Below are 25,716 nucleotides of genomic sequence, written 5' to 3' on the forward strand. Positions count from 1 at the left end.
GTGTAATTATTACACAATCCAAAGCCGACAATGTCTGATTACCCTTTAATCTTTGATCACAAGTTGTCTTCTCTAGAGTATTTGTATCACCAAGAACCGCATCTGGATTGGTCAATCGAGCCTCCTCGTCATTTACGACAGCAAGAACACCTGAGGCTTCATCACCTTTGTCTATCTTCCTTCTCACCCTCCTCCTCCCCAAATGCGATTCCACTACCTCTGTAACGAGCTTATGATCCGTCTGCACCTTGGTTGCTGATTCAGATAGCATTTTCCCAATTGATTCTGATGAAGATTCTTCTTGACTGCCGTTACTACAGCAACACTTATCAACAGACCAAGTATAGGAGTCAATCTCAACCACTCGCATCTCAAAGCTTTTACCTCCTACATTGAGTTCGATTATATCATCTATTCTATGCTCCTGGTCCGTAATGATCTGAATTCTACCTCTTATAAGTGAATCACCATTTTCAGTTTTGTAATCAAATCGAACAAGCTTACCCCAGAGGTCCCTCTACTCCAAGCATGAGGTGGAATGCCATAGCAATTGAGCCAGGCTCTACGACTAACGCAACTCACCTCTTCACTCCATTGTTCGATCTTAAGGAACCATTTCTTCAGAGATTGAAATGTATCAATGTCATTAAATGATAAAATCACTGTCCTACCAGAGAGTTTGAAAACATCGACACCAGAGATCCCTTCAGAGAGAAGTTCCTCCCACAAGGAATTAAGGATAGAGAAATCCTCCTCAATCCATCCGACGGCACAATGACTTAACCAGTTAAGTTTGACAGGATCAATAACTCCCTGCACCACTGACTTTGTGACTTCCACCTTCCACAAGCTAAATTAATAGCTGAAAAATGTGTCAGAATTATAGGAGAGCTCCAACCCTTCTTCTTGTCAAAATCAAATCGGATTTGAATCAATTGATGGTGGGGAACCGGTGAAAAATCGATTGATTAATGCTTTTGCTATCCTAACCCTTTCTTCATCTTCTTCCAAAGACATCCATTTTTCCATGCTGTCTCTCTTTTCTCAAATTATGTCAAGTTACCGATAAAATCATCATCAATGGGCAGTCAATTTATTGTGTGTTTAAGGATCATTCCTCCAAAATCATTCTAAGTTGGGTTTTGAATTATACATTTTTGAGAAAATTAAAATGTAATTTTTTATTATTTTAATGTAAAATTTTATAATTTCTCGAGAGATCAAACTACAAGATTCCCATTCTCGGAGGAGTCGGAACAGAAATTTTAAATTTTCTATTTTTGGGTTCAATCATTATTTTAGTCCTTCTATTATGCTTAAATTCGAAATTGAGCTCATGTATTTTAATTTGACATTATTTGATCTCTCTACTCTTATAAAATCAATTGTTAGCCTAAAAAGTTAAGCTAAATTTTGGAATTTAATCAATTTACTTTAATTTGATTTCTCAACAATTATAATGTTATTAGTAGGTCCAAATTGATAGCACATTTAGTTATTACAGATAAAGTGAAAGTATGATATGTGGGTATGATTGGTTTTAGATTGGATTAATTTGAATTTTAAAACTTTTGCTTGATTATGTTCATGTTAGTTTCAGGATTGGATCATTTAGGTTTGGGTATATTTCAAGTTCATGTCGCTTTGGATTATGATAATTTTAGGTTTGGATCTTTTTAAACATTGTTTATTTATAGATTGAGGGTTTAGGATTTTAGAGTTTAGAGTTTTAGGTTTGAGTCATTTTGGTTACTTATTCGGTTCATTTCAAGTATTAGTCAATCTAGATTTAGGCCAATTTGATTTTGGATTGAACATGTTAGTATTACTTATGACCAAATTAAGATGAATATGATTTCAATTGGGGTTTATATTTGGAGGAGTGATCCCTACCAAAGATTCAAATTTCTACTAATTGTTAATCAATCTTAGTTATTAACTAATTTTTTCTTGATAATTATTTAATGTTTTTTACAAAAAAACAATGCAGTATTATTATGAGTAAATTATACCGAATGTCACTAAACTATTAGTAAATTTATATTTTGGTCATTTAATTTTAAAAAATAACAAAATGGTCACTAAACTATTCGAAAGTTTTCATTCAAAACTATTCAAATTTCAATAACAATTTCAGATTATTTTGATAACTAATTCTTTTTATAATCACATATATGTTCCTCTGTTTTACAATATGAGATTAATTTTGTTTGGACTAGGTAGTATTTAGGTAAAGTTCTCCCAATAACGATAACTTTAAAATGCCAAATTAATCTAAATACACGAGAGAGAAGTCCAAAATTACTTCCTCTAACCACTTATTGGGTACAATTGAAATATAAAATATAAATAGTTTAATTATGCTCTCGATCCCTATAAATTAAAGTTCTACTTTTATTTTTCATGAATTTTGTCCACCTATTTATCTGATTTGAAAATTAATGTTCAAAATTAATATATTTCCATTAAATTTTAATATGTTGCATTTTAATGTTCAAAACCCAGATTTAATAACCTATCAATTGGGATTTTATTCAAATAACTACAATGACTAAATTCCTAAAATTAAAATCGAAAAAATTAAATTTCAAAAATCCGAATGAGTATAATTTTCCTTTTTTAACTTAGTCAAAAGAACTTTTATGTAAATATTCTTAACACATTAATGAGTCAAATTAAGTTTAATTAAAAATAAAAAAAATGAGTCAAAGTAATTCTTCATTTGATATAATTTTTTTCAATCTCTTAATATGGAAACTGATTATACACTATATATGGCAAGTTTATAAATCACATGTCCAAAAACAACCCTAAAAACTTAAATTTTGTAATATATAAGCATCTCAAGCTAGTACATGTGAGTGCTTCAATTTAAAAAATGGCTATCTCAGTTGAATCTAACATGAATAATGTATATGCAGGTGTTACTGTTTTGCTTGTAGATGGTGATTCAACATGTCTCATTATCCTATCAAAGATGCTTAGAAGCTTTGGCTATAAAGGTGCTTTCTATCATCACTCTCTGACCTCAAATTATTTGATATATTAGGTTAGGGATGGCAAAATAATACGAATCCGTCGAGTTTTGACCTTACCTAACTATATTGGGAGATTTTTTTTCTTCTTTTGAAATTGAGTTTGGGGATGAGATTGGGTGAGTGGGATTTTGTTCAAAAGTTTTTAGTTCAGGTCGAATCGGGTTTAGATCAAGCATACATCTCTTCTTTGATCCTGAATTAGGTAGAAGTTTTGACACGCTAGTTTAAGAGGGGAAATCTAGAAATGTTTCTTAGGAGTGGCTGAAATTTAATTATAAATTTTTTAGTGGTCAAAATATAATTTTATCATTTAAGGGACCAATTTTTTTTTCATTTTTAGGGCTAAAGTGCAGTTTTATCATACACTATTTTGTGATTTCATTATTTATGAGAAGACTGAATTTACAATTTTCCTTTTAGGGGGCCAAGGCGGCTACCTAGCCCTTAAATTTGCCCCTAAGGATGGTAAATTAGTCTAAATACACTGAGTTTCGTCCCAACCTAATATGAACTTCAAAAAAAAAAGGTTTGGGGACAGTGCCGATGGATTTTCAACTAAAATTTTTTCAGTTCGGGTCGGGTTTAGATCAAACATGCATTGTCTTACTGGATAAATTTACTAAAATACCCTTTTTTAACATTTTAACTATTTTTTTATATATTTCAATTATTTATAATTAAAATCTATTATTAGATTTTATTATGTGTTCTATTTAAGGTTAAAATGTGCTTTTAGTCCTTGAATATAGAATTTGAGATTTTGTTCATGTACTTTAGAAGTTAAAAATTCAATCCTACTTTTTCAATTTAAAAATCCTAGTCCAATCATCATCATCATGAAGTAGTTTCTATTAACAAGTTTATTTTCTATCAATCATATTCCATGTCATATAAGGATAGCCTCATCAAATTTCTAAGTTGATAAATTTTGAAAAAAAAAATAATTATGATTTTATTGATTGGATCGAGATTTTTAAATAAAAAAGTGTTTAACTTTTTAAGTACAAGGACTAAATCTCAATTTTTGCTAAAGTACATGTACTAACAAAATAATTTAACATTTATTTAAAACTATATAATTATTTTTTTAATAAATTAACAAGATTATTTTTTTTATCTAAGAATGTGTTTTAAAATTTTAACTAAAAACACATTCTTAGATAAAAATTCGAGTTAGGGTTGAGGTAATAAAAAAAAACAATGATGTTTAATCAAACAGATTAGACCAAGAACCGGTTGAGGTATCTATTTGAAAAATGATATTTGACCAGTTGTACCTCAAACCAATACGATTTAGTTGAACAAAGTTTTTTTTATATAAATTTTTAATGTTTTTTAATTGGGTCAATTGGACCCATTAATTTGATCAAATCGGTAAATTAATAGCCTAACCGATTCAACCAACAATATCGTCCTAAAGACATTGCAAAAAACCGACCCTTTGGCATCCCTATGCAACTTATTAGTCACTTATGTACTAAAACCTTGTTGTCCCTTTACAGTGGTGACAACTAAACGAGCAACCGATGCACTTTGCATCATACGTGATCAACAACACAAAATTGACCTTGTCCTAACGGAAGCTTGCCTCCATGATATGGATAAATATGAGCTACTTGAGACCATAAGGAACATATCTAGCCTTCCTATTATTGGTAAGTACTTGCCTTTTAATTACTTGTTTTTATTAAGAATTAATATTTGATACACTGTCAATGAAATTTTTAGACTCTATAAATAAAGCCAAAAGATTGACAAGTGTGTATAGTAAAATATTAAAAAAAATAAGTATTTAAAAAAAGAGACACATGGAAATTTTTTAAAGTTGATTGTGGAATAAAAAAATATACTCTATCAATGTATCAAATATTAACCCTTTTATTAATCTATATGAACTTTTTTATGGCATCTATTATGCAGTCATGTCGACAGATTATGATCGGAACGCCGTGCTAGGTAGCCTCTTCAAAGGTGCAGCGTTGCACCTTGAGAAACCAATCACCATGGATGACATTAAGAACCTATGGCAATTTACATTAATTAAGGGACGGGAAATTAATGTACCGATTATTGAAGCTAAAAGTTGTATCAAGGAGGTATCATCAATAGAGAGTGCATTGGGTGTTGTCGTTGATGGGAGGCGGAATCTTCGGGACGAGAAAAGGAAACGACCACTCGAAGTGGAGAATGATAAGGAGGGAGATAATTGGGATCAAGGTTCTTCAACTCTAAAGAAGCCAAAGCTAATTTGGACTAATGAGCTACACAATAGGTTCCTTCAAGCTATTGACATGCTTGGTAGTGAAGGTATGTTTCTAGACTAGAATTCTATAAATTTGATTTTTACACTTGTTAGGGGTCTAATCTTTTCGAAAATGGTTTCAAAGTGTCATATATTTGCAGTTGACATGCCCTCAATGAATTAGAATTTTCTCAAAGTCAAGTTGAGGTTTTGTCTCTCAACTTTGCGAGCCCGAGTGCCTAAGGTAATAAATTCAATAGGGCAAAAGTGTCTTATTGGATCGGGTCGTGTGTGGTGCACATAGGTAAAAGTAATATAAATACTTTTAAAAAATTCAAAGAAAAAATATAGGTCGACCTAAAATAGGCTTAGATTGGCCATTTACAAATATGGTTGGGCTTAGGTAAAATTTTAGGCTCATATTTTGAGTTAGACTAGACTTGAACAAGCTTAAAGTATGTTAAGTTCATACTTAAACTCGACTGGCTCATGAGCACCTTAACCCTTAAATAAGCAATCAAGGGCACATATGCTACCACTAAAGGGCAAGAGTTCAAAATTTACCAAGTGTGGATGCTGTTATCCCTTGGTAGATAGTTGTGCACCACGCACAACTTAATTAAATGAGACATTCTCACGTTGTTGAACCCGCTATGTCAAACATTTAAGCTTTTCGTGGGATATAAAACCCGACTCTGACTTTAGGACAAATTCCGAGCCATTGAATGATTCATTAACTCCAAATGCTTTAACACTTCTATATTGAACTATTGATTATGATGACAGCTGGTCTCTATAATTATCATCTTCTTTGTTTTTTGTTAGCTTATCCAAAGAAAATACTTCAGCTTATGAATGTCCCTGGATTGAGGAAAGAAAATGTTTCAAGCCATTTGCAGGTTTGTTCTTATCAATACAATGTAAATCCTTCTTTGTATTATTAAATTTAATTACTTTAATTGGTCCATTTAATTCCATTCAATTATATTGCTACAAGCAATATCATGCTTCAAAATTAAGTCGGTAGTTAAACTAGTCAAGTTATCAGATTTTAGTTCACTGGATTCAATTGTTTTGACTATCGATTTGACCAATCCAATGTCAAAAAAATACTTTTTTTATTTTTTGGGTAAACTACATCTTAGATCACTAAATTATTTGAAAAGATGCAAAACGGTCACTAAACTATTCGAAAGTTTTCATTTAAGTCGTTAAACTATTCAAAAGTTTTTATCTAAGTCATTGGAATGTTGATTTTCTTATATTTAAAAAAAGTCCAACAAGCGAGCTCTTAGTAATGATTCGAGAATCAATATGGTGTAAACAAAAAAGTCATACGATAACGATTTTAATAGCTAGGAGCTTAAATGAAAACTCTTAATAGTTCAGTGACCATTTTTTTGAAGTTTAGTAATCAAAACATAAATTTACTAATAGTTTAATAACCTTGAATATAATTCCCCTGTTTCGGATTTAAGTTGAATTTGGGGTGGTTGGTTGGTTAGTTTAGGGCTGGCAATTTTTTATATATTTTTATTAAATTAGTTTGGATTTGGGCTAGTCGAATTGATTAGTGAATTTAGAGATAAGTTTCTTTTTCAATCAATTCACGATAGTTTAATCCCTTTCTTTAAATTCTTACCCCAACCAATCTAATCGGCAATAAGATTTATTTTAATATTCATTTTGCAGAAACATCGTCTCTCATTGAAACGCCAACAAGAAGCAATTCTAAACACCATAAGCTCCACTGAATCACAAGCAGCATCGCATCATGCCTTGTCTGAATTCAGTCCACGAAATGGGTTTCATCTTTTTACAGACACAACACAAACAACGTCAGTTGCAGAACAACATGGTTATATCAATGGTCTGGTTCAAGACAATCTTAATGGTTAAAGTACCTTTTCAGCAATGGAAGATCATGGTTTATGGTAGACCCATCAATTTTCAATTTGTTCATAGAGAATTTGGTGCAAAGGGAAAGTCAACTATTAATCATATATATATATTTAATGACAACAAGCATGTAGTAATCAAATGATTAATACTTTGATTTAAGCAAAAAACAGATTTAAAATAATTGCTAAGTGAGATGTATGGTGGAAATTAATGAATATTGTAAGAAAAATGAGGCGTGTTGAGCAAGGTAAGCATTTGTAATAATATATAGAAAGTGAAAACTATCATTAGTAAGCAAAGCAACATTCACAAATGGAAAAAATTAATATATTATTTGATATCTAAATTTGGTTTAATATTCAATTTAGTATTTAGATTAGGTTTGAATTTTTTTTTTAATTTGATTATTTAAGTTTAATTTTAATGTTCAATTTGGTACTTAAATTATTTTTTATTACAATTAAGTAACTATGTATTTTTTACTAGAGAACATGTGTCAAATATTCATTGAGCCAGATGATGTGGTTTGGTCTAGATATCAAATTGGTCATTAAAACCAGCTCTGATAACAAATTGGAACACACAAGTATCAAATCGAACATTGAAGCGAAAATCAAGAACCAAATGATGTATAATTCAATTTTGTACCTGTTACACTTCGGCACCTAAGCTTTTTTCAATTTGATATTTTATTTTATCTCACTTAAACACTTGAATTTGACTGCAATGTTTAATTTGATACTTGAATTTTTTCTCCAATCAAGTAGCTATGTTTTTTAATTATTACCCGTGCATTAAATATTTATTAGTTCATATGGTAGTTTGGTCTTGATATCAAAGTAAACATTGAATATTGAAACTAAAGTAAAGTACGAAATGATATATTAATTTTTTTAGAACAAAGAAGAATAACCCAAATTTTCTAGACAAATTCTATTGATAATAAAGCAGCAGACCATGAGATTATATACCTTGAAATTGAAACAAACAATCTTATAAAGTAATCTGAATAAATGTTATATATATATATCCACTTTTCTTTTTTATTATAATCAATTCTCTTGGAATTTTGGTGCCAAAAACTGACTTTTTCCCCAGTTTTGCCTTCAAACATGTCTTTTTCTGGTAAGATCCTGATTTGGGTCTTTGTTGTTAGTTTCTGTCTTTCTTTATTTGTATGTTAATCTGGTTTTTGTTTGGTCTTGAATTTGTCACTGTATATTGGTTGGTTTTCCGGAGCTGTTTTCTCTTTTTTTCTTTAGAAACAGGACAGTTAAAAAGATGATGAGTTCAGGCATGAACTTGATCACAACTGCTATTGCTTTTGCAACCAGTGTTATTTTTATTGTGTTTATTTGTTCAAGAATAATTTGTGGGAGGATTCGAGGGTCTCAATCTAGACAAATGTTTCACACACAGTCCGAGATTGATCTTCAACAGGTACATTTCATTCTCTCAACTGAAACTTTTTTCTGTTCTTGTCTGAAAAAGAACAAATTTGTCAATTTGTGCCATGCAAATGTTCACTTGATTGCTTTTGATGTTGCCATACAACCAATTCATGTAGAAAACAATATATATAGAGTGAATTAGTCCTAAGTTTTCTTTATATTATGTTAACAAAAGAGTTAAAATGTATTTTCATCTTCGTATTATTTATATTTTAATAGTTTTCAAAATGATTAAATCGAAATTTTAACCTCTTTAGGAGGCCATCATATCAAGCAGATCCGACTCATTGATCCTCCTATCTATGTGTTACTCTATCTAGACTAATTAGGATAGGTCACCTTCCTACAAATGCCCCAACTGTATAATGTCACATGATACCTCGAGACAAGTAAAGACCTTAGGTAATCCAAAAATACCCAACTTTCCAGCATAATCGAACCACCACCGTTCCTCTAACCACTTTCTACCCATCTCCAACTATCGTACGGTTGAACCGTCTTAAGACATCGCCACCTCTAATGGGTAGGGGAAAAAGGTTTCTACAAATAGCCGCTAGACTTGATTGGGCTTCGGGTTTTTCACTTTCTTTTTTTCTCAGGCAGAAGGACAGACTAGAGGGCTTGAACCAGTTGTAGTAGCTGCAATTCCCGCCTTAAGGTTCAACAGTGAGACATTTACTTACATTGAAGATACACAGTAAGTACAACCACCCTTTACATTCCATTACATTTCAACAATGGAACATTCATTTTATTACATTCCATTAAGATTGTCTGCATTTGGTTTTGTTTATACAGATGCTCCATATGTTTAGGCGACTACCAAGAGAAACAAGTGCTGAGAATCATGCCTAAATGTGGCCACAACTTTCATCTCTCTTGCATTGACCTATGGCTAAGAAAACAATCCACTTGTCATGTCTATCGTTTACCGTTGCAGGACATTGGTGAAACAAAACAAATGAGAGCTGCAACATTTAGGACAATGATTACATTACAAAGTCCTCAATGTTCATCATCTTCTACAAATTCAGACATGAATACGTGAAATTTTATTGAAAGAACAAAGGTTTTTTGCATTAGATTCTTCTTTGTACGCAACAAATTGTAACACCCCAAACTCAACCTAGACGTTATGGCCAAATCTGGAGATGTCATGATAAAGGGGTTTTGAAAACTGAGTCGTTACGATAAATCATTCCAGTTTATAACTCATGCTCGTTAATAACTATTATCGAAAGTGTTATTTAATCAATTTATTTGCCAAAGGGTAAATTACAGCGAAAGTCTAGGAAAACATTATTTTCGGAAAACCTTGATTTAGTAAAAACTACGTTTCAAAATATTCGTTGTAAATAAAATGTTAAACGAAAATCCAAAACCCAAAATTAAACCAACCAGTCTGGAGAGTCCAATCATTACAAAACTCCCAGAATTAAACCATAAATTAAATGGATAAATATCATAATCTTAAGTAGTACGAACTCGTGGTCACTGTGAGGCTCCGTCGCACCGATCCGCCTAAGTCTGTGGATTACCTGAACAGAACAGACAAACAGATGTGAGTTTTCATAAACTCAGTATGTAACCCAACAAAATTAAGCATGCAATACATACATAAATCTTATATACAGTTAGACAGATTCGGGCTCATGTCCATTTCAGATACAGATAATAGAATCAGATATGCAAAATCCTACCCCTATCCTCTACGCACCATCTCCAACCATCCCATCACACCAAACACTCACCCATCCCTACACACCATATAGTGTCGATGCGACACGTTACAGATAAATTGCAGTCAAGCTGCCAGAAAGAGGCGAAATGTCGTCATACAGATCACTTCTTCCAAATATACAATACCCACCCCAGTCACAAATACAGAAATAACAGATACAGTAATATCATGCAGAACATGCTCATATACAGATGTCATATATACATACTTAACAGAATAATCAAATATGCATACAGAGTCCTACTCAGAGCAGAATATCAGATTATTAGATCACTAAATTTTAGGGTTTGATTAGCCCTTACTGACCCTATGGTAGGCCCACAGTCGATCGAAATGACCCGTGCGACCCTAGGGAGAATTTTAGAATTATGGGCCCACATGCCCGTGTGGGCCCACACGGCTTGACCCAAAACCCACACGGCCACACTCACACCAACACACGGCCGTGTCTTGCGCACGGCCATGCCTTCGTCGACCACACGGTCGTGTCTCGCACATGGCCAACCACATACCCAAGCACACGCCTGTGTAGCGTCGACAGTGTGGTTTTTCAGCTTTCGCCGAAGCTTGATTTTCTGCGTTTTGGGTACACACTAGTACGATTTTGGTGCGAAACCACTCCTGAAGCCTTCGAAACCTAAAATATAGCGTCCAAATGCCCAATTAGCAGTCAATCACGAAATTGATACATAACCCGAAATAAACGCACATGAATTACCAATGACACGAACAAACCTTAGTGCAATTTAGGCTATCCGAATGAAACTTCACCACTCACCACCGTGTCCTACACCACAAATATGCAGAAATCAGTCCCTTAACTACTCACCTTTTCGCCAAAACAAAAGGTAAGCCTTAACTAGCATTTTAGAAATCAAAAGTTACAGAATACCCAAAATCTCACTTACCAAAAGAACGAAGGAAGACGAAATTCCCAACACGCAAGGATTTGACAGCAGTTTAACAGAATAGGAGGATATAACAAAAGGAGAAAAGAACAAAATACAGAGTAAAGGAGAAATAACTGACATTAGATTTTCTTTTAGGAGAGAGAAAATTTTAACAAAAAGAAATAAAAATAAAAAAATAAAAGACTTCCACAGATCCCTTAATTTTCTCCCACTAACCCACTAACTCACAACCTCGTCAAACTTTTAGCTCAACCGAAACTCTATCAGTCAACTGAGCAAAAATTAATACTCATGCTAATGCAGTGATTCAAACATAAAACCTCCAACACACTAACCCCCTTACCACACAAACCAGTAAACTCATTTTAATATGCATTAACAGACAGTTTTATAAAAGCCCACTCAACAAGGGTAAGGCTTAGATCAAAAATAACAAAATTTGCTAAAAATGGAACTTGAACCCAATACCTCATACACACACCAAAAACACTTAGCCACTAAAGCATATACACATTTGTGCCAAAATTCACAAATACAGAAATAAATTTATCAAGGCATTACACAAAGGGTGGCTGCTGGGATTTTATTTTGTAAACCTTTTTTGTATAAATTTCCATTCCTTCAATCCAAATGTTGAACGAGTTGATAAATCTTGTGAGAAAAATGTAGATAACTCAATTGGGCCAATTTCATTGGTTTTGAATCAAATTAATTGAAGTTTTAAAATTTTTAATTATTTTATATTTGGGCGAACTTCAAGTTTAAATCAATCCGAATTTGAGTATTTTTATTCGGCCCATTTAGATATACAAACTATATACATTTTTAAACTTGCATTTGGTCAACTTGTATTTAATTAACAAGTGGGAGAAGAAATTGAATATGTCAATCTGGTATATTTGCCTGGGACGACTAGAAAGCAGGAATTTTATAGTGGAAGGTTGAAATTAAAAATTTAAAGGGTCAAAATAGAAATTTCTCGTTTATTAACTAAATTTTATAAAAACTTAAAGGCTTAAACAAACAAATATACCAAACCAAAGGGGGCAAAGAGTTTAAGGTTTTGCTTTTTTGCTTTTACTTTAGAAAGGCATTGTGTTTTATTTCTAATATGATAGACGTATTTAGTAAAAGTTATATATTTTGGTACCAGAAAGTAATGATGTTAAGTTTTTAATATTTAATTCAGGTTTTAGGGTTGATTTGATAAAAATATATAATTTACTAATAATATTAACAATTAACTTTCATAAAATTAACACTAAAGCTCGAAACAAACAATACAATCATCATACTATATTTTACAATTAAATACAAAATTAAATAAATTTATAATTAATATTAATTTTATCCGATTAACAAAATCGTAAAAACTCAATATAATAATATTAAAAATTAATTTTTATCAAATCAACCTAAAACCGAATTTACTATATTTTGTGTTATTCTTTTTATTAATAGAGGACGAATTCTTGTATTGATTTCATCGGGAAGGTGTTCAAAGTTTTTTGCTAACCAACGGTGAAAAACAGACAAAAAAATTTAATTAATTAATTATCATGTCAACATGTTTTTAACTTTGGATTCCATGGGTTATTGAAATTATGCTAAAAAAATTGGTAATTAAAAAAAATGATTTTGATTCATTTATTATGTTGAAATTTGAGATTTAATCGTTAATTTAATTTTTTAAACTTTGTCAAATTATTATTTATATTCTAAATTGGTCTTTAAATTTTGAAATATTTTAATTGAATTCTCAAAATATCAAAATTGTATCAATCATATAATTCTGTCAATTTAGTTGTCAATTGAGATGTTAAATGTCAGTTTAGATCTAAGTGGAATATGTTTAAAACACATGGATTAAACTGCAAACATATTTTTATATACACACGAACAGTTTGGATAATGTGTTAAAAATACAGTGTCAATAAAATTTAAGAAATTTTTTTTTAACATGTTAGATCCAAACTCTCCATACAGTAAGTACGCGTATGATTAAATTTTGATCCATGTAGTTTCAATATGATCCTCGTGAGATTTGAAGTAGCCTATGTGTTGAGTAATTTTCTATGTGTATCATTGAAAGAAACATTCTAGTATTTATACATGTTATCACTATTCATGATTTGACTCTATTATTAATGACTTGACCCCACTATTCATAGGACTGACATTCTGAACAAACCTTAGACATATTGAGCACGTGTACCGTTCTAGCTCGCATGCTAGATCTCACGGTCCCCTGCATGCAAACTCTTGGGTATATGTGAGCCAGTCCCCTCAACTCATGCGAGCTGATACCGCGAGCTTCCCTGGTTGTTCTCTCACTGTACGCCTCATGCATATCCATCTGGTGGGCCTAAGTCGCGTTACGAGTAGACAATCCGGATCTTACTTGAACTTCGGATTAGTGACTAGTGGTGTATAATGCTATGCATTACCCCTACCATTATTAATGGAAATAGTTCATAATGTTATCAACACCAATTCACTATTGCATTATAAAAGTATAGGAATTAAGTTATATTAAACAAACATAGAAATCTCAAATGAGACCAATTTTAAATCCCATCTTTGAATAACTTTTTCTCTTACTCTTTATTTTTTTTAAAAAAATAATACAAAATAATTAAAACATTATTAATGGAAAAGGGATTTTTGAACGAAAATAATTGTCAACGTCTCATCGAAAAGTTAATTTTTGTAATCAAAGAAACCCCGAAAGCCCATTGGCAGAAAGTGACATGGAGGCACACGTGGAACACGCCACGTTTCATTCCACATGTGTCATGATGGCCAAAAATCCACCTGCTAAAAGACACATCCTCTTCCTTCCTTCCTTGGAGGAATTGAGTTTAATGGAATCTTAGATATTTATGGATTTAAAAAAAAACATTTAAATATCATATATTTGAATATAATGCTTAAAACAATTCATAGTCCCTCTTTAACATATAAATAAGAAGAGAATACGCTTCAACACATTGACATTCACATCTTTTTACATTAAAAACAATACTCATATCAATTGAGTAAAAATTTAATTGATAACTCAAACTCGGGTTTGGATGACTATAGTAATAATCCAAGGGTCATATAATTGAAGATATTAAAGAAGAAGGGGCTAATAAAATTAATTAAGGAAGAAGCAAATGTAAAATGGGTTTAGGAAAAATAAATACAACCAACACAAAGGACACGGTACGGAGCTAAGGCATTAGCCCCACTAATCATTCTATTACCAAGTGCTAAATGCCAATAGTTAACCTCCACGTCACTGTTAATTAAACTAAGCTTTCCCCACGAATATTTTTTAAAAAATTAATGGACCGCCCGATTTTCTTGTCATATTCCCTATGTAATTTTCTATTCTTAAACCATTTTATACTTCACTTCATTTACGGCTTATATTAGTTTGATTTTTACATTATTTATAAATTATAAAACGTTAAAACTTGGGAATTTTTTTTTATAGTAATTCGATCCTTGGAGGTATTGAAAAATAATTGGTTGAATTATGGTTTTGGTCCTTTTTATGATGCTACAATTTAGGGTTTAAATCATACACTTTAATTTCGTATGATGTTTTTTACAAGGTTGTTACTTAGTTTATTTTGGTTGGCCATTCTCGCTAAAATGGTATTTTTTTTAAATATTAATTGAAGATTTGAATACACAAATTCTTTCTTAATTCGCTTATTTTTTAGTTGATCTAGTATTATTGTTGTCAAAAAAATGTAACTAAAAAGTATGGTCAACAAGTGTTTTTGAAAAATACCTATTAATCAGCTTCCTAGTTTGATTCCAAATGCACAAAAAAAAACTTTATTTTAACATACTTTTGGAATCAGACTGTTGGTTGAACTGGTCAAACCACCTGTTTTTAGTCCAACCAATGTGGCTAGTTTAATAGAATAATTAATTAAAAAAATAAAAAAATATTAAAAAAAAGAATCGGTTCAATCAATCAGATCGCACGATTCAACCGATTCGTTAGTCAACCGGTCTAACCTCTTATTACCAATTGGTACTCCCATTTGTTCTTGCCCTAGTTCTTATAACAGTGCCAAAAGCATTTGTTGACGCCAAAAGCAACTCTAAACAAATCCTTAACTATGTTTTTCTCTTTCTTTTTCTAAAAATTCTACATCAACACCTTAACGAGAAAAGTTAACATTATTAACAATTTAAACTAACTAATAACATTATAGTAGCTGAATGATTAAATTATGTCAGACTAAAAAAAAACTAAATCCTCAAATTTAGTATAGTAAAAGTACCAAATATGTAATCAAATTGTTGGCCAAGTTGAGCTTTGAGCATCTTTGAGCAAAGCCGAAAGCAATTGGCAAACACAATTGGGAGATTAAAAAAATCCAATAGCAAAACAAAAGAAACCTAATAATGGAGATGGGTATATACTTTACCCTTACATCACTATTTTGTTGCCACTTTTTTATATACACACATTATATATATATATATATATATATATCATGCAGTTATTTAAGTAGACTTTGATTGAATCATAAGGGTTCCAAATTTCTTAAACAATTGTAAAATTAGTTTCAAGGTCTTTTTGTGCGTGTTAATGGCAGGACCAGAATCAACAACCAAAACAACCACTGTCATCACCAACACCAACAAAACCACCACCACCATGGCTCAACCACTAACCAAACCAACTCGAAGGTTCGTTGGTGTAAGGCAAAGGCCATCGGGACGATGGGTGGCGGAGATAAAAGACTCATCTCAACGTGTTAGATTATGGCTAGGCACTTACGACACTCCTGAAGAAGCTGCTCGAGCTTACGACGAAGCAGCTCGTGCTCTCCGTGGTGAAAATGCTCGAACCAACTTTGCATCGGTTAACAATTCGTCGACACAACCGGTTATTTCCGGTTCTAACGGCCGACAAAACGGACTAAGCGCGTTTTCGTCGTTGAAAGCTAAGTTGAGCAAGAACTTACAAAGCATCATGGCTAGGAATGGTGAGAACAAGTCGACGAAAAGTAGGGTGAGTGATCATTTTACTTTCGCTAGCATATTCCATTTTAGAAACAACCAGTACCACAATAACCAGGACCAGAATATACACAAAGTGGTACAACCGAGTATAGTTGTACCACGTATAGGAAACGAACCGCCGCCGCTGCCGCCACCACAACCACCGTTGTCTTGGGATAGTTCTAGTGTTTCGGATTGTAGTAATGAGTGGATCGGGTTTCGACAACATGGGTTGGATTCGGATGGTTCGGATATTGGTGAAGTTAGCTTTCGTGATCATCATGGATTTAGTGATGAAATGATGGGGTGGGTTGATAGTCCAGATCATCATCATAATACTATTAGTTCGAGATTAAGTAGTGGTGATTATGATGATGATAATCATGGTTCGAGGAGCAAGAGGTTTAAAGTTTCTTCATCTGTTGTGGTTCCTCCAACTTTTAGTGGATCAAGTTATCATAATTAAAAAAAGGTTTTTAAGTTAATTAAAGTTTGTATAGTTGCTTTAAAAAAACATGGATAATGGGATGTAAGAGTTTTTCCATTGATTATCCAAATGAAGCCTTTTTATATAACACAAGAAAGATTATAGTGTGGTTTAAATATAGCTGAAAAAAAAAAGGGGCTAATTAGGGCCTAAGGCCTTGTCAAATGGCATTGTAACAATTCTAGTTAGTGCAAAAACCAATCATAAGTGAAGTGATCTTCTTGTAATAAATCAAGTTTGCAATGAAACATTTCTCTGATCATGGTTTTTTTTTCTTTAATCCTTTAGTATTCGGTGGTTACATTTGGCTCCGACTAAATCTAGAGTTGAGTCAAATTAAAATTCTAAATCCAACATTGTTTTTTTTCAAGGATGAAGCAAGAATCTTTTTTTTTTTGGAGGGCTGAATTTGAATTATAAATATTTTAGAAAGCTAAAAATGTAATTTAATCATTGTACTAATATAAACTTTTACAAACTTCAAGGATTAAACTATTTTTTTTAATCTTTGAAGAGAGCATAATTAAATTTTAAAATTTAATAGAGGCTGAAATATAATTTTATCATTAAATTAACTTTAAACTTTGCAAATTTGTAAATACTAAAGAGACTAAAAGAATTTTTTTATTTTATTTTGGGGCAGAGTCCCTACCTACCCTCTAGCTTCATCTTTAATTTTTCTTATCTACTAAACTTGAACCGAAAATCTTATTTAAGAAACATTAAACTCCATCTTGGGTAATATTAACAATGTTCATGTGATTATTACATTCAAAATCGATAAGATAAAAGTATACATGTTGAGTATGGGTAACGTAAGCTTTTGCTAACATACCTATTTCCTTGTATGTTAAGCTCAAATGCCACGTTTGGTTATTAATGTAATAATATAAAAAAAATTATTTAGTACACATGTATTGTAATAGTTAGATATAAAATAAAGAATAGTCCATATAAATTTAAACCTGAAATTAGAAATATGAGTAAAAAAATTATGAAAAATGTTGAGGCAAGTTGACCCAAAGTTTCTGAGTGGCATTCGACAATGGCAACTGCAGATTGCCACTAATGTGGTTAAAAAACTTGTCTTATTTAGTTTCACAATTTAATGAAGAAAATCTTTAGATTTGTCAATGTGTTGTTTTATTGAAAATATTTTGGTTCATCTATGAAAACCAATCAATGTCATTTGAATATTGGATTGGATTAGTGTAATTGATTAAGTCTTTGAAATGTGGAGATATGATCGAGATAGTATTGCTAATTTTGGAGAGCATACCTTTGAGTGATTTTATTTTGATTGTCATTGATGTAATAGCTATTTTTAAGGAGTTACTTTATATTCACTTATATTCTATGTTAGCAAGCCGAAATTAAATATATGCTTAGATGTATGAGAGCATATCTGTAAGGGCCCAATTCTGTCCGGGCCCCAACAAACCAAACCAAACCAAATAAAAAAAAATAGTCCATTTACAAAACATCAGTCTCAAATTACAAGCCCAAATTTAAAACCTATTACCTAAATTACAAAGCCCAAAAATTAAAAAACCCTAACGGCCCAAATGGCCCAAACACCTAAACTGTTCAGTGTATAAAAACCCTAACCCTAGCCTTTTGCACCGCACCCTACCTAGCCGCCGTCACTCCTTCCCATGTCAACGCCGCACCAACTCCTCTACCACCGCCAACCACTACCTGCAAATAAGAGAAAGAAGAACAAACAAGCAAAAGAAATAGTGGCAAGAACAGTAGAAAAATAGAAAAATAATAGTATGGAATCAGCTATAAAAAGCTTAGAAAAATCGATCCTAAGGTCTGTTTTTTTGCTTCTGAAATAAGAATCGAAAAAAAAACAAAGCAACCGAAAAATTCAAAGGTGATCCTTTTTTATTTTTCTTTTATTTTTCTTTGAATCTATTATTATATATATAAATAAAATAAAAAGAAAAAAGAAAACTCACCTAGTGGTCATTTCTACTGTTAGAGTCGAAAGGTTCTTTGCCTTTTTGGCGATTTTTTTGGTCAATTTCTAAAAAAATCGACCCTAGATTCGAGCTTTGGGAGCCGAAATAGCCAAAAAGGAGGTTTCTTTTTTTTCGGCCACAATGGACGGCAGAGCCGTCGCCAGTGACCGTCGCGGCGATGACTCGCCGGAGCCATGGCCAGCCTAAGAAGGCCTTCAGAGAAAAAAAAAAGAGAAAAAAGTTTTTTTTAAAACTATTTTAAATGATTTTTTTTGAATTTTTTTCACTTAAATAGACCATCAATACGACGTTGTTTTGGCCTGGCTTCAGATGCCCCAAAACGACATCATTTCGAAGCGGAGCTCGACGACCCGACCAGTTTGTGTAGCAGGGTCCGTGTGTTTTCGCAAAATGGCCTAATTGCACTTTTAGTCCTTCCGCCTTTTGAGTTGTTTTAATTTAGTCCTAATTTCACTATTTCTTCTTTTTAAAAATTTTGCCATTCAACTTTTCCCCACTTTCAATTAGGTCCTCGGTTTGCTGATCCCTTGGAGAACAAACGCGTGTCCTAAGGATTGGGATAATTTCTCATTTGGTCCTTATTTGTTTTCATGCTTTTCATTTTAGTCTTTTATTTATTTATTTTATCTCGATTTATCCTTTTAATTTAATTTAAGTTACGATTAAGTCCTTTATTTATTTTAATTCTTTTATTTATTTATTTGCTTATTTATTATGCCTTCATTTTTTATTTAAAATTGGTTTATTATTTTTTTTATTTTCATCGAGCATTTATTTATTTTTTTTTATTTTTTATTTTTTATTATTATCTGTAATACCCCGAAAATTTTTTACAGTAAGATATTATCTTTGATATAGTAAGGAAATAAAGTGACAAAAAGAAGAATTTTGAGTTATGACAACATTGAGAAGTATATTATGACATATTAATTCAAGAAAGGATTAAATTGCAAAAGTGAGAAAAGTTTTGTTACCCAAGAGTAAATACTCAAAATTTGAGGGGTTAAAGTATAAATATGAAAAATTTGAAGGACCAATAGTGTAAATATTTTAAGGGTGGAATAATCTAGAAACTAAGGAAAATGGATGAATTAGGACCAAATTGAAAAGCTGAAGAATTTCAAGGGACTAAATCGCAATTTTACCAAATTAAGTGATGACTCAAGGATAAAATTTTAAAGATTATAAAGGGAAAAATGGTCAATTAGAAGAGAGAGAAATCTAGAAGATAATGATGATGTTGGAGATATTTTATATTAAATAAATAAATAAATATTAGTTTATTAATATTTTAATTTGATTTTTAAATGATATTTTATTATTTTATTAGTATTTTATTTAGTATATGTAAGAAAAGAAAGATGAAGAATCATCCATTGCACCATATTTCCATGCAACTAACGTGAGAAGAGAGGAGAAGAAAGAAAGTTTTGCTTTCTTTACAATTTGGTCCTTCCACCAAAAATTTACCATTTTCACCTAAAAATCAAAAGAATTTCCATAGCTTCCAAGAGAGAAGAATAACAAGGAGACAATGGGGAGCTAGAATATCAAGTTAGATTCAAGAAATAGAAACTGGAGGAGAGAGAAAATAAAGTTAAATATTGAAATCAATAGCACAAGGTAAGAACATCAAGTTTTCAATATATTTTTAAGTTTGATATTATTGAAAAAGCATGGAAATAATGTTATAGTGGAGTTTTCTTATATAAGATCTTATGTTCTTAATATATTAGTGAAGAGAATTAAGTGAAATTGATGGGAAATATTATAGAGAAAGGGAATAAGGGAGTTATACACCTAGTAATCAACATTTTCCACTAAAACAGTTTTGGACAACAGAAGTAGGTTAACTTTGAAAAATCACCAAAAATTTTGGAAATTGAATTAGAGAGTGAATAAAATATGAAATTAAATCTTATTGAGTCTAGTTTCTCATAGAAGAAACGGTGTAAGTAATGGAATTTTAAATTATGAGATATAATAAATTTTGTGATACAATGTCAGAATGATTTCGGGTTCCCCTGTTGTGACTTTGGAAAATCATCAAAAATTGAATAAAAATAATGTTGAGTTATAATTTATATTCTTAGAATCCTTAATGAGTATATTTTAAATTGAAACAAACTAAAACATCATCCAAATTCTGTACAATTAGATAATTCATTTTTAGTGAAGAGTGGTCAGAACTATCAGACAGCAAAAAAGGGGAAACTTTAAAGAATAAATTGTACTATTTGGCTAAACCAAAAATTTTGAAAATTTTATGGTAAGAGTATATGTGAGTCTAGTTTCAGGGAAAATTAACGGATCTTAATTTTGAGCTCTGTATCTCCAGATAAAAATAATTTAGTGACTCTGACTCGGATAAATAGCTTTGAATATACATGTGAGTGAATAGTGAAATTATAGTTAATGTTGTTTTAGTGTGTTATACACATTAAGGATGTGGAATGGAGAGGAGGAGGAGGAAAATTGGGAAATATATGAATGATTTGTGTATAATTGGTCATATGCTTGATTATAAATGATAAACGATGAAATAGAAATGATGCTTATATTTGTGCGTTATTGGTCATGGTCTAAGCTCATGTGTGAAAATAAAGTTTCATAGTATGTGTGTATGGTATATTCAGTATATGATTCGGCATGAAGTAATGTCATGAATGGTTTATGAATTAACACATGTTGGTAAGTGTGATACATAAATAAATGTTGTGCTCATCCATGCTTATAATGTTTATGCTATATGTGTATTTGGCTAACATATTTGGTGTACACGCTTAGACTTTGGCCAAGTAGTGGTTGGATTATGCCACATTAAATTTATAAGTTATGCACTGAAATGGTAAGTGCCTAATTGGAAATATCCAAAACTGTTTTAGTGCAAAATGTTGATTACTAGGTGTATAACTCCCTTATTCCCTTTCTCTATAATATTTCCCATCACTTTCACTTATTTCTCTTCACTAATTGGAAATATGCTTGTGATCATGAAAAGGGTGGTAAGGTTTAAATTATGTAATCTCTAGTGAAATGGTTTATCATGTGGTTAGTTCCAAAAAGAGTTACGTTTAAATACACTAGCTTGCGACTATGGTTGAATGATATGTTTATATCTTGTGTGATGCGCATAGGAAACGAGTGTGGAAAGGTAATGAAATAGTAAGTTCATATGGTTGAAATTTAATGATTAAATGTTAATTTCATGAATTATATAGTATATGATGATATATATATTTGTTGATGGATTGAGAATAAAATAACAATACGAAAAACTGAGTAAACGATCAAATTGAGCAGAACGTCGGATTTGAGTATTTCTAATCAGTGACAAATGGCAAGTGATAAGTGGTAGTTTAGCTACACTTATCTGATCAGGGACAAGTGACAAGTGATAAGTGATCATACGCAAGACCATAGTTATACTATGGCAAAGTGGAAGTGAAGTACTCAATTTTCCATAACCGTTCCCTAATTTGATTAAGGATGGTAAGTGACAAATGGGCCCAAAAGAATTAAAGTAAATGGATAAGTGGTAGTGTATTTATACCAGGATGATGTTGTTATTTAAGCTAAAGTGATATTTTCATTGCAAAATTGAGAATTTCATAAATGTGTTAATGAATGGTATAATCGATAAACATTGAATAAAATGGTAATTACGTTTTAGTGTTGAACTTATTGACATTGAATTGTACGTGAATTAAATGAAAATTGCTAGTGATATGATTTAAATTGTGAGCATGAGAAATTGTGAATTGAATGAAGCGGAAATGATGTCTTGAATTGCATGAGTATGTATCGGGTCTCGTAGGCCCTATTTATTATGATTATAATAATTTGAGGATATATTGTGAAGAATTATAAAAGCATGTTATTAATTTTGGAAGTTTTAATTTAGATGTAATTTTATAACTCGGTTAATACGTTTACAAGTGTATGTGTTCTGGCAATGCCTCGTACCCTATTCTGGTGTTGGATACGGGTAAGGGGTGTTACATTATCTATTTATATTTATGTATTACTTCTTTTTATACATACTTAAGAATTGGATTGTATACATGCTTTATCTGGTTCATTTATTATTATTATTATTATTTCCTTTATTATTTAATTAGTATTAGAATTAGTAATTATAATATGATTATTGCCATTGATTTGGTGTTTTATTATGATAATTATATCACTGCCACTTACTAGTATGATATTTTTATTTTTTTTCTTTTTTTCATATATCATTTTAAGAAATATCGTCTTTTTATCAAACATATAGAAAATACTCAAAACCGAGGCAATATTCATTATTTTTGGAATTTGAGACGTTATGCTCCTAACTTACAGAGTATGACATCTTTTAAAATCGAAATAACTGAATATCCTATTTAAAACAACGAAAAGCAAGATTTAGATAGCGATTAAATGGCGATTATTTTGGTTTTCGAGAATCGAAGGCATCGTGTCCTAACTCACGGGGTATGGTCTTTCTTCTTGATTAACTTGAAATAAGGCATTTTCCATTTAATTTAATTTAGTTAAATCATATCTTAATAACATTATGCAGAAAAAAGGGATCTATTTCAAATTCTCTTCAAATTTTTAATTTTCGACATTAAGACATCAAATAATCAATTAGCTACCAATTTTGGGCGTAACGAGTGTGCTAATCCTTCATCGTGCCTAACCGACTCCCGAACTCATTTCCTGAATTTTGTAGACAAAAAAAATCATTGTTTTAATAATTCAAACATTTTATTAAAGTGATCAAATTACAAGGTGATCTAATCACTCCTCATAAAAAGAATTAGTGGCGACTCCCATTTTCATTTTAAAATAAAAAGATGATTCCAAAGAATTTGGTTTTGATAGCTGGGCGACTCCACTGGGGAAAAAATAAGAGAGTCAAGCCGCGAGTTGATTACTTTTGGTCTTTTTGTTGAAAATAGATAATTTGGTTTAAATTTACGATCCTTTCGTTGCATTTCATCCTTCATGTTTTGATATTTCAGATTGTATAGCAATCTAGTATATCTGATTTATTGGTTCGAAAGTTTCTTTTTGTGTGTTTGCCACATATTGCATTGCATAACTGCTTAATTTTGCCCTTCTTAAGTGGGAGTAAGAAACTATTCCTTCGTGAGGTCATCACCTCCGTATAGGATAGTGGATCGCTTTTGAGATACATCCGTACCTATGTCTTCGTGAGATCTTCATCTCCATATAGCCATAGGGAAATGTATTCCCCTGAACAGAACTCGGTCCGTATGAGCCTATAATGGGTGAGGATCGAGAAATCTGTTGGTTCAGGTACCCTTACTTTAGAATCGAACCGCATACAATGAGCCCTAAGAACCTACCCTAGATAGAACCATACCGAACCTTAGTGGTCACCCGAATATGTGCTCTATTTATTATTGCTTGCTTTGTAACACCCCAAACCCGGCCTAAACGTTATGGCCGAATCTGGCGATGTCACATTGTAACACCCCTTACCCGTATTCAAAGCCGGAATAGGGTACGAGGCATTACCAGAACATATACACTTATAAACGTATTAAACCGAGTTATAAAATTTCATACAGATTAAAACTTTCAAATTATTGTCTTCGAATCACTAATTAGGGCTTACGATACCCAATATATACTCATTTGATCCAAGCCTTATAGCTACCACCATTATAATATATTAAATATTCAATATCTCGTAAAGATTCGCTAATCTATCCCATATAATTTCACACAGATTAATTCACAATTCACAAGTCTTATCATTTCAAAGCTTATAAGACACATGTACATATCTATACTAACTCGTATGAGTCTCATACTCATTCATATGCTCAATAAATCCGTTAAATCATTCCAACATCGAAGAATCCACATTATGTCAGAAACAATACTAATAACAATCATAAATCTTTTCATATTAATTTCATGTATCATTTACTGAACTTCATATATCATTTCATAAATAAGTAATTCACTAACACATCTTGCCATATACAATGTCCAATTAGTGAAATCACTTGATTGAATTCAACTTCAACAATCATAATAAATCTATCACTTGAATATGAGCCTATGTAACACTTACCAACTTTGTCAAATTAGTAAACGTCTTACAGAATTGAGTACTTATTTTCTCGATGCCATAGTCCAACTATGGTCTTACATGTAATCACATAACATATACAAATGCCATAGCCCATCTATGGTCTTACACGTAATCACAAAACATATACCAATGCCATAGCCCAGCTATGGTCTTACACGGAATCACATATAACTTATTGCCATGGTCCATCCATGGTATTTTCCGTCAATTCGTCTTTATCACTGAACGAAAGTACTCAACCTTGCGTTCTACTCAATATGAACTTTCATTCCAATTTATCTATCTTTCTCAACAATCATAATTCAACCATGAATATGTATATATAATAATACATTATTTCATGCATAATACTAACAAATAATTGTTTGGTTTTAGCCATATAAATTTACAATTCAATTCATAATAACTAATTGAAATGAAACATTATGTCATTTCTAATTCAACGTTTATCAAATATAATCGGGCATATGACCAATTTATATACAAATCATTCATATATTTTATATTTCCTCCTCCTCCTCTCCATTCCACATCCTTAATGTACATAACACTCTTATAAATAACATTTTCTATAATTTTACTATTCACTCACATGTATATTCAAAGATGTCTATCCGAGTTAGAGTCACTAAATTATTTTTATCCAGAGCTACAGAGCTCCAAATTAAGATCCGTTAATTTTCCCTAAAACTAGATTCACATATATTCTTACCATAAAATTTTCATAATTTTTGGCTTATCCAGTAAGTACATTTTATTCTTTAAATTTTCTCCTATTTCATTGCTTAACAGTTTTGACCTCTCTTCACTAAAAATTAATTATCTCAC

General features: G+C 31.5%; 3 protein-coding genes across 3 annotated transcripts; all 3 read left to right on the forward strand.

Moving 5' to 3' along the window:
- Nucleotides 1-2,878: 2,878 nt before the first annotated feature.
- On the forward strand, nucleotides 2,879-7,179 carry LOC107942192 (two-component response regulator ARR1). The gene is made up of 5 exons (XM_016875829.1): nucleotides 2,879-3,002; nucleotides 4,541-4,693; nucleotides 4,959-5,345; nucleotides 6,106-6,179; nucleotides 6,973-7,179. Exons 1-5 carry the CDS (start codon nucleotides 2,879-2,881, stop codon nucleotides 7,177-7,179), a joined length of 945 nt encoding a protein of 314 aa, XP_016731318.1.
- A 1,039-nt stretch (nucleotides 7,180-8,218) lies between these two features.
- Nucleotides 8,219-9,869, forward strand: LOC107947493 (RING-H2 finger protein ATL2). The gene is made up of 3 exons (XM_016882133.2): nucleotides 8,219-8,622; nucleotides 9,233-9,330; nucleotides 9,432-9,869. The coding sequence occupies exons 1-3, from the start codon at nucleotides 8,464-8,466 to the stop codon at nucleotides 9,679-9,681; spliced, it is 507 nt and encodes a 168-aa protein (XP_016737622.1). The 5' UTR covers nucleotides 8,219-8,463; the 3' UTR covers nucleotides 9,682-9,869.
- A 6,013-nt stretch (nucleotides 9,870-15,882) lies between these two features.
- On the forward strand, nucleotides 15,883-16,764 carry LOC107947494 (ethylene-responsive transcription factor ERF087). The gene has a single exon (XM_016882134.2). The coding sequence runs from the start codon at nucleotides 15,883-15,885 to the stop codon at nucleotides 16,762-16,764; it is 882 nt and encodes a 293-aa protein (XP_016737623.1).
- Nucleotides 16,765-25,716: the final 8,952 nt, after the last annotated feature.

The sequence above is a fragment of the Gossypium hirsutum genome, chromosome D12 (assembly GCF_007990345.1).
Source record: "Gossypium hirsutum isolate 1008001.06 chromosome D12, Gossypium_hirsutum_v2.1, whole genome shotgun sequence".
NCBI lineage: Eukaryota > Viridiplantae > Streptophyta > Magnoliopsida > Malvales > Malvaceae > Gossypium > Gossypium hirsutum.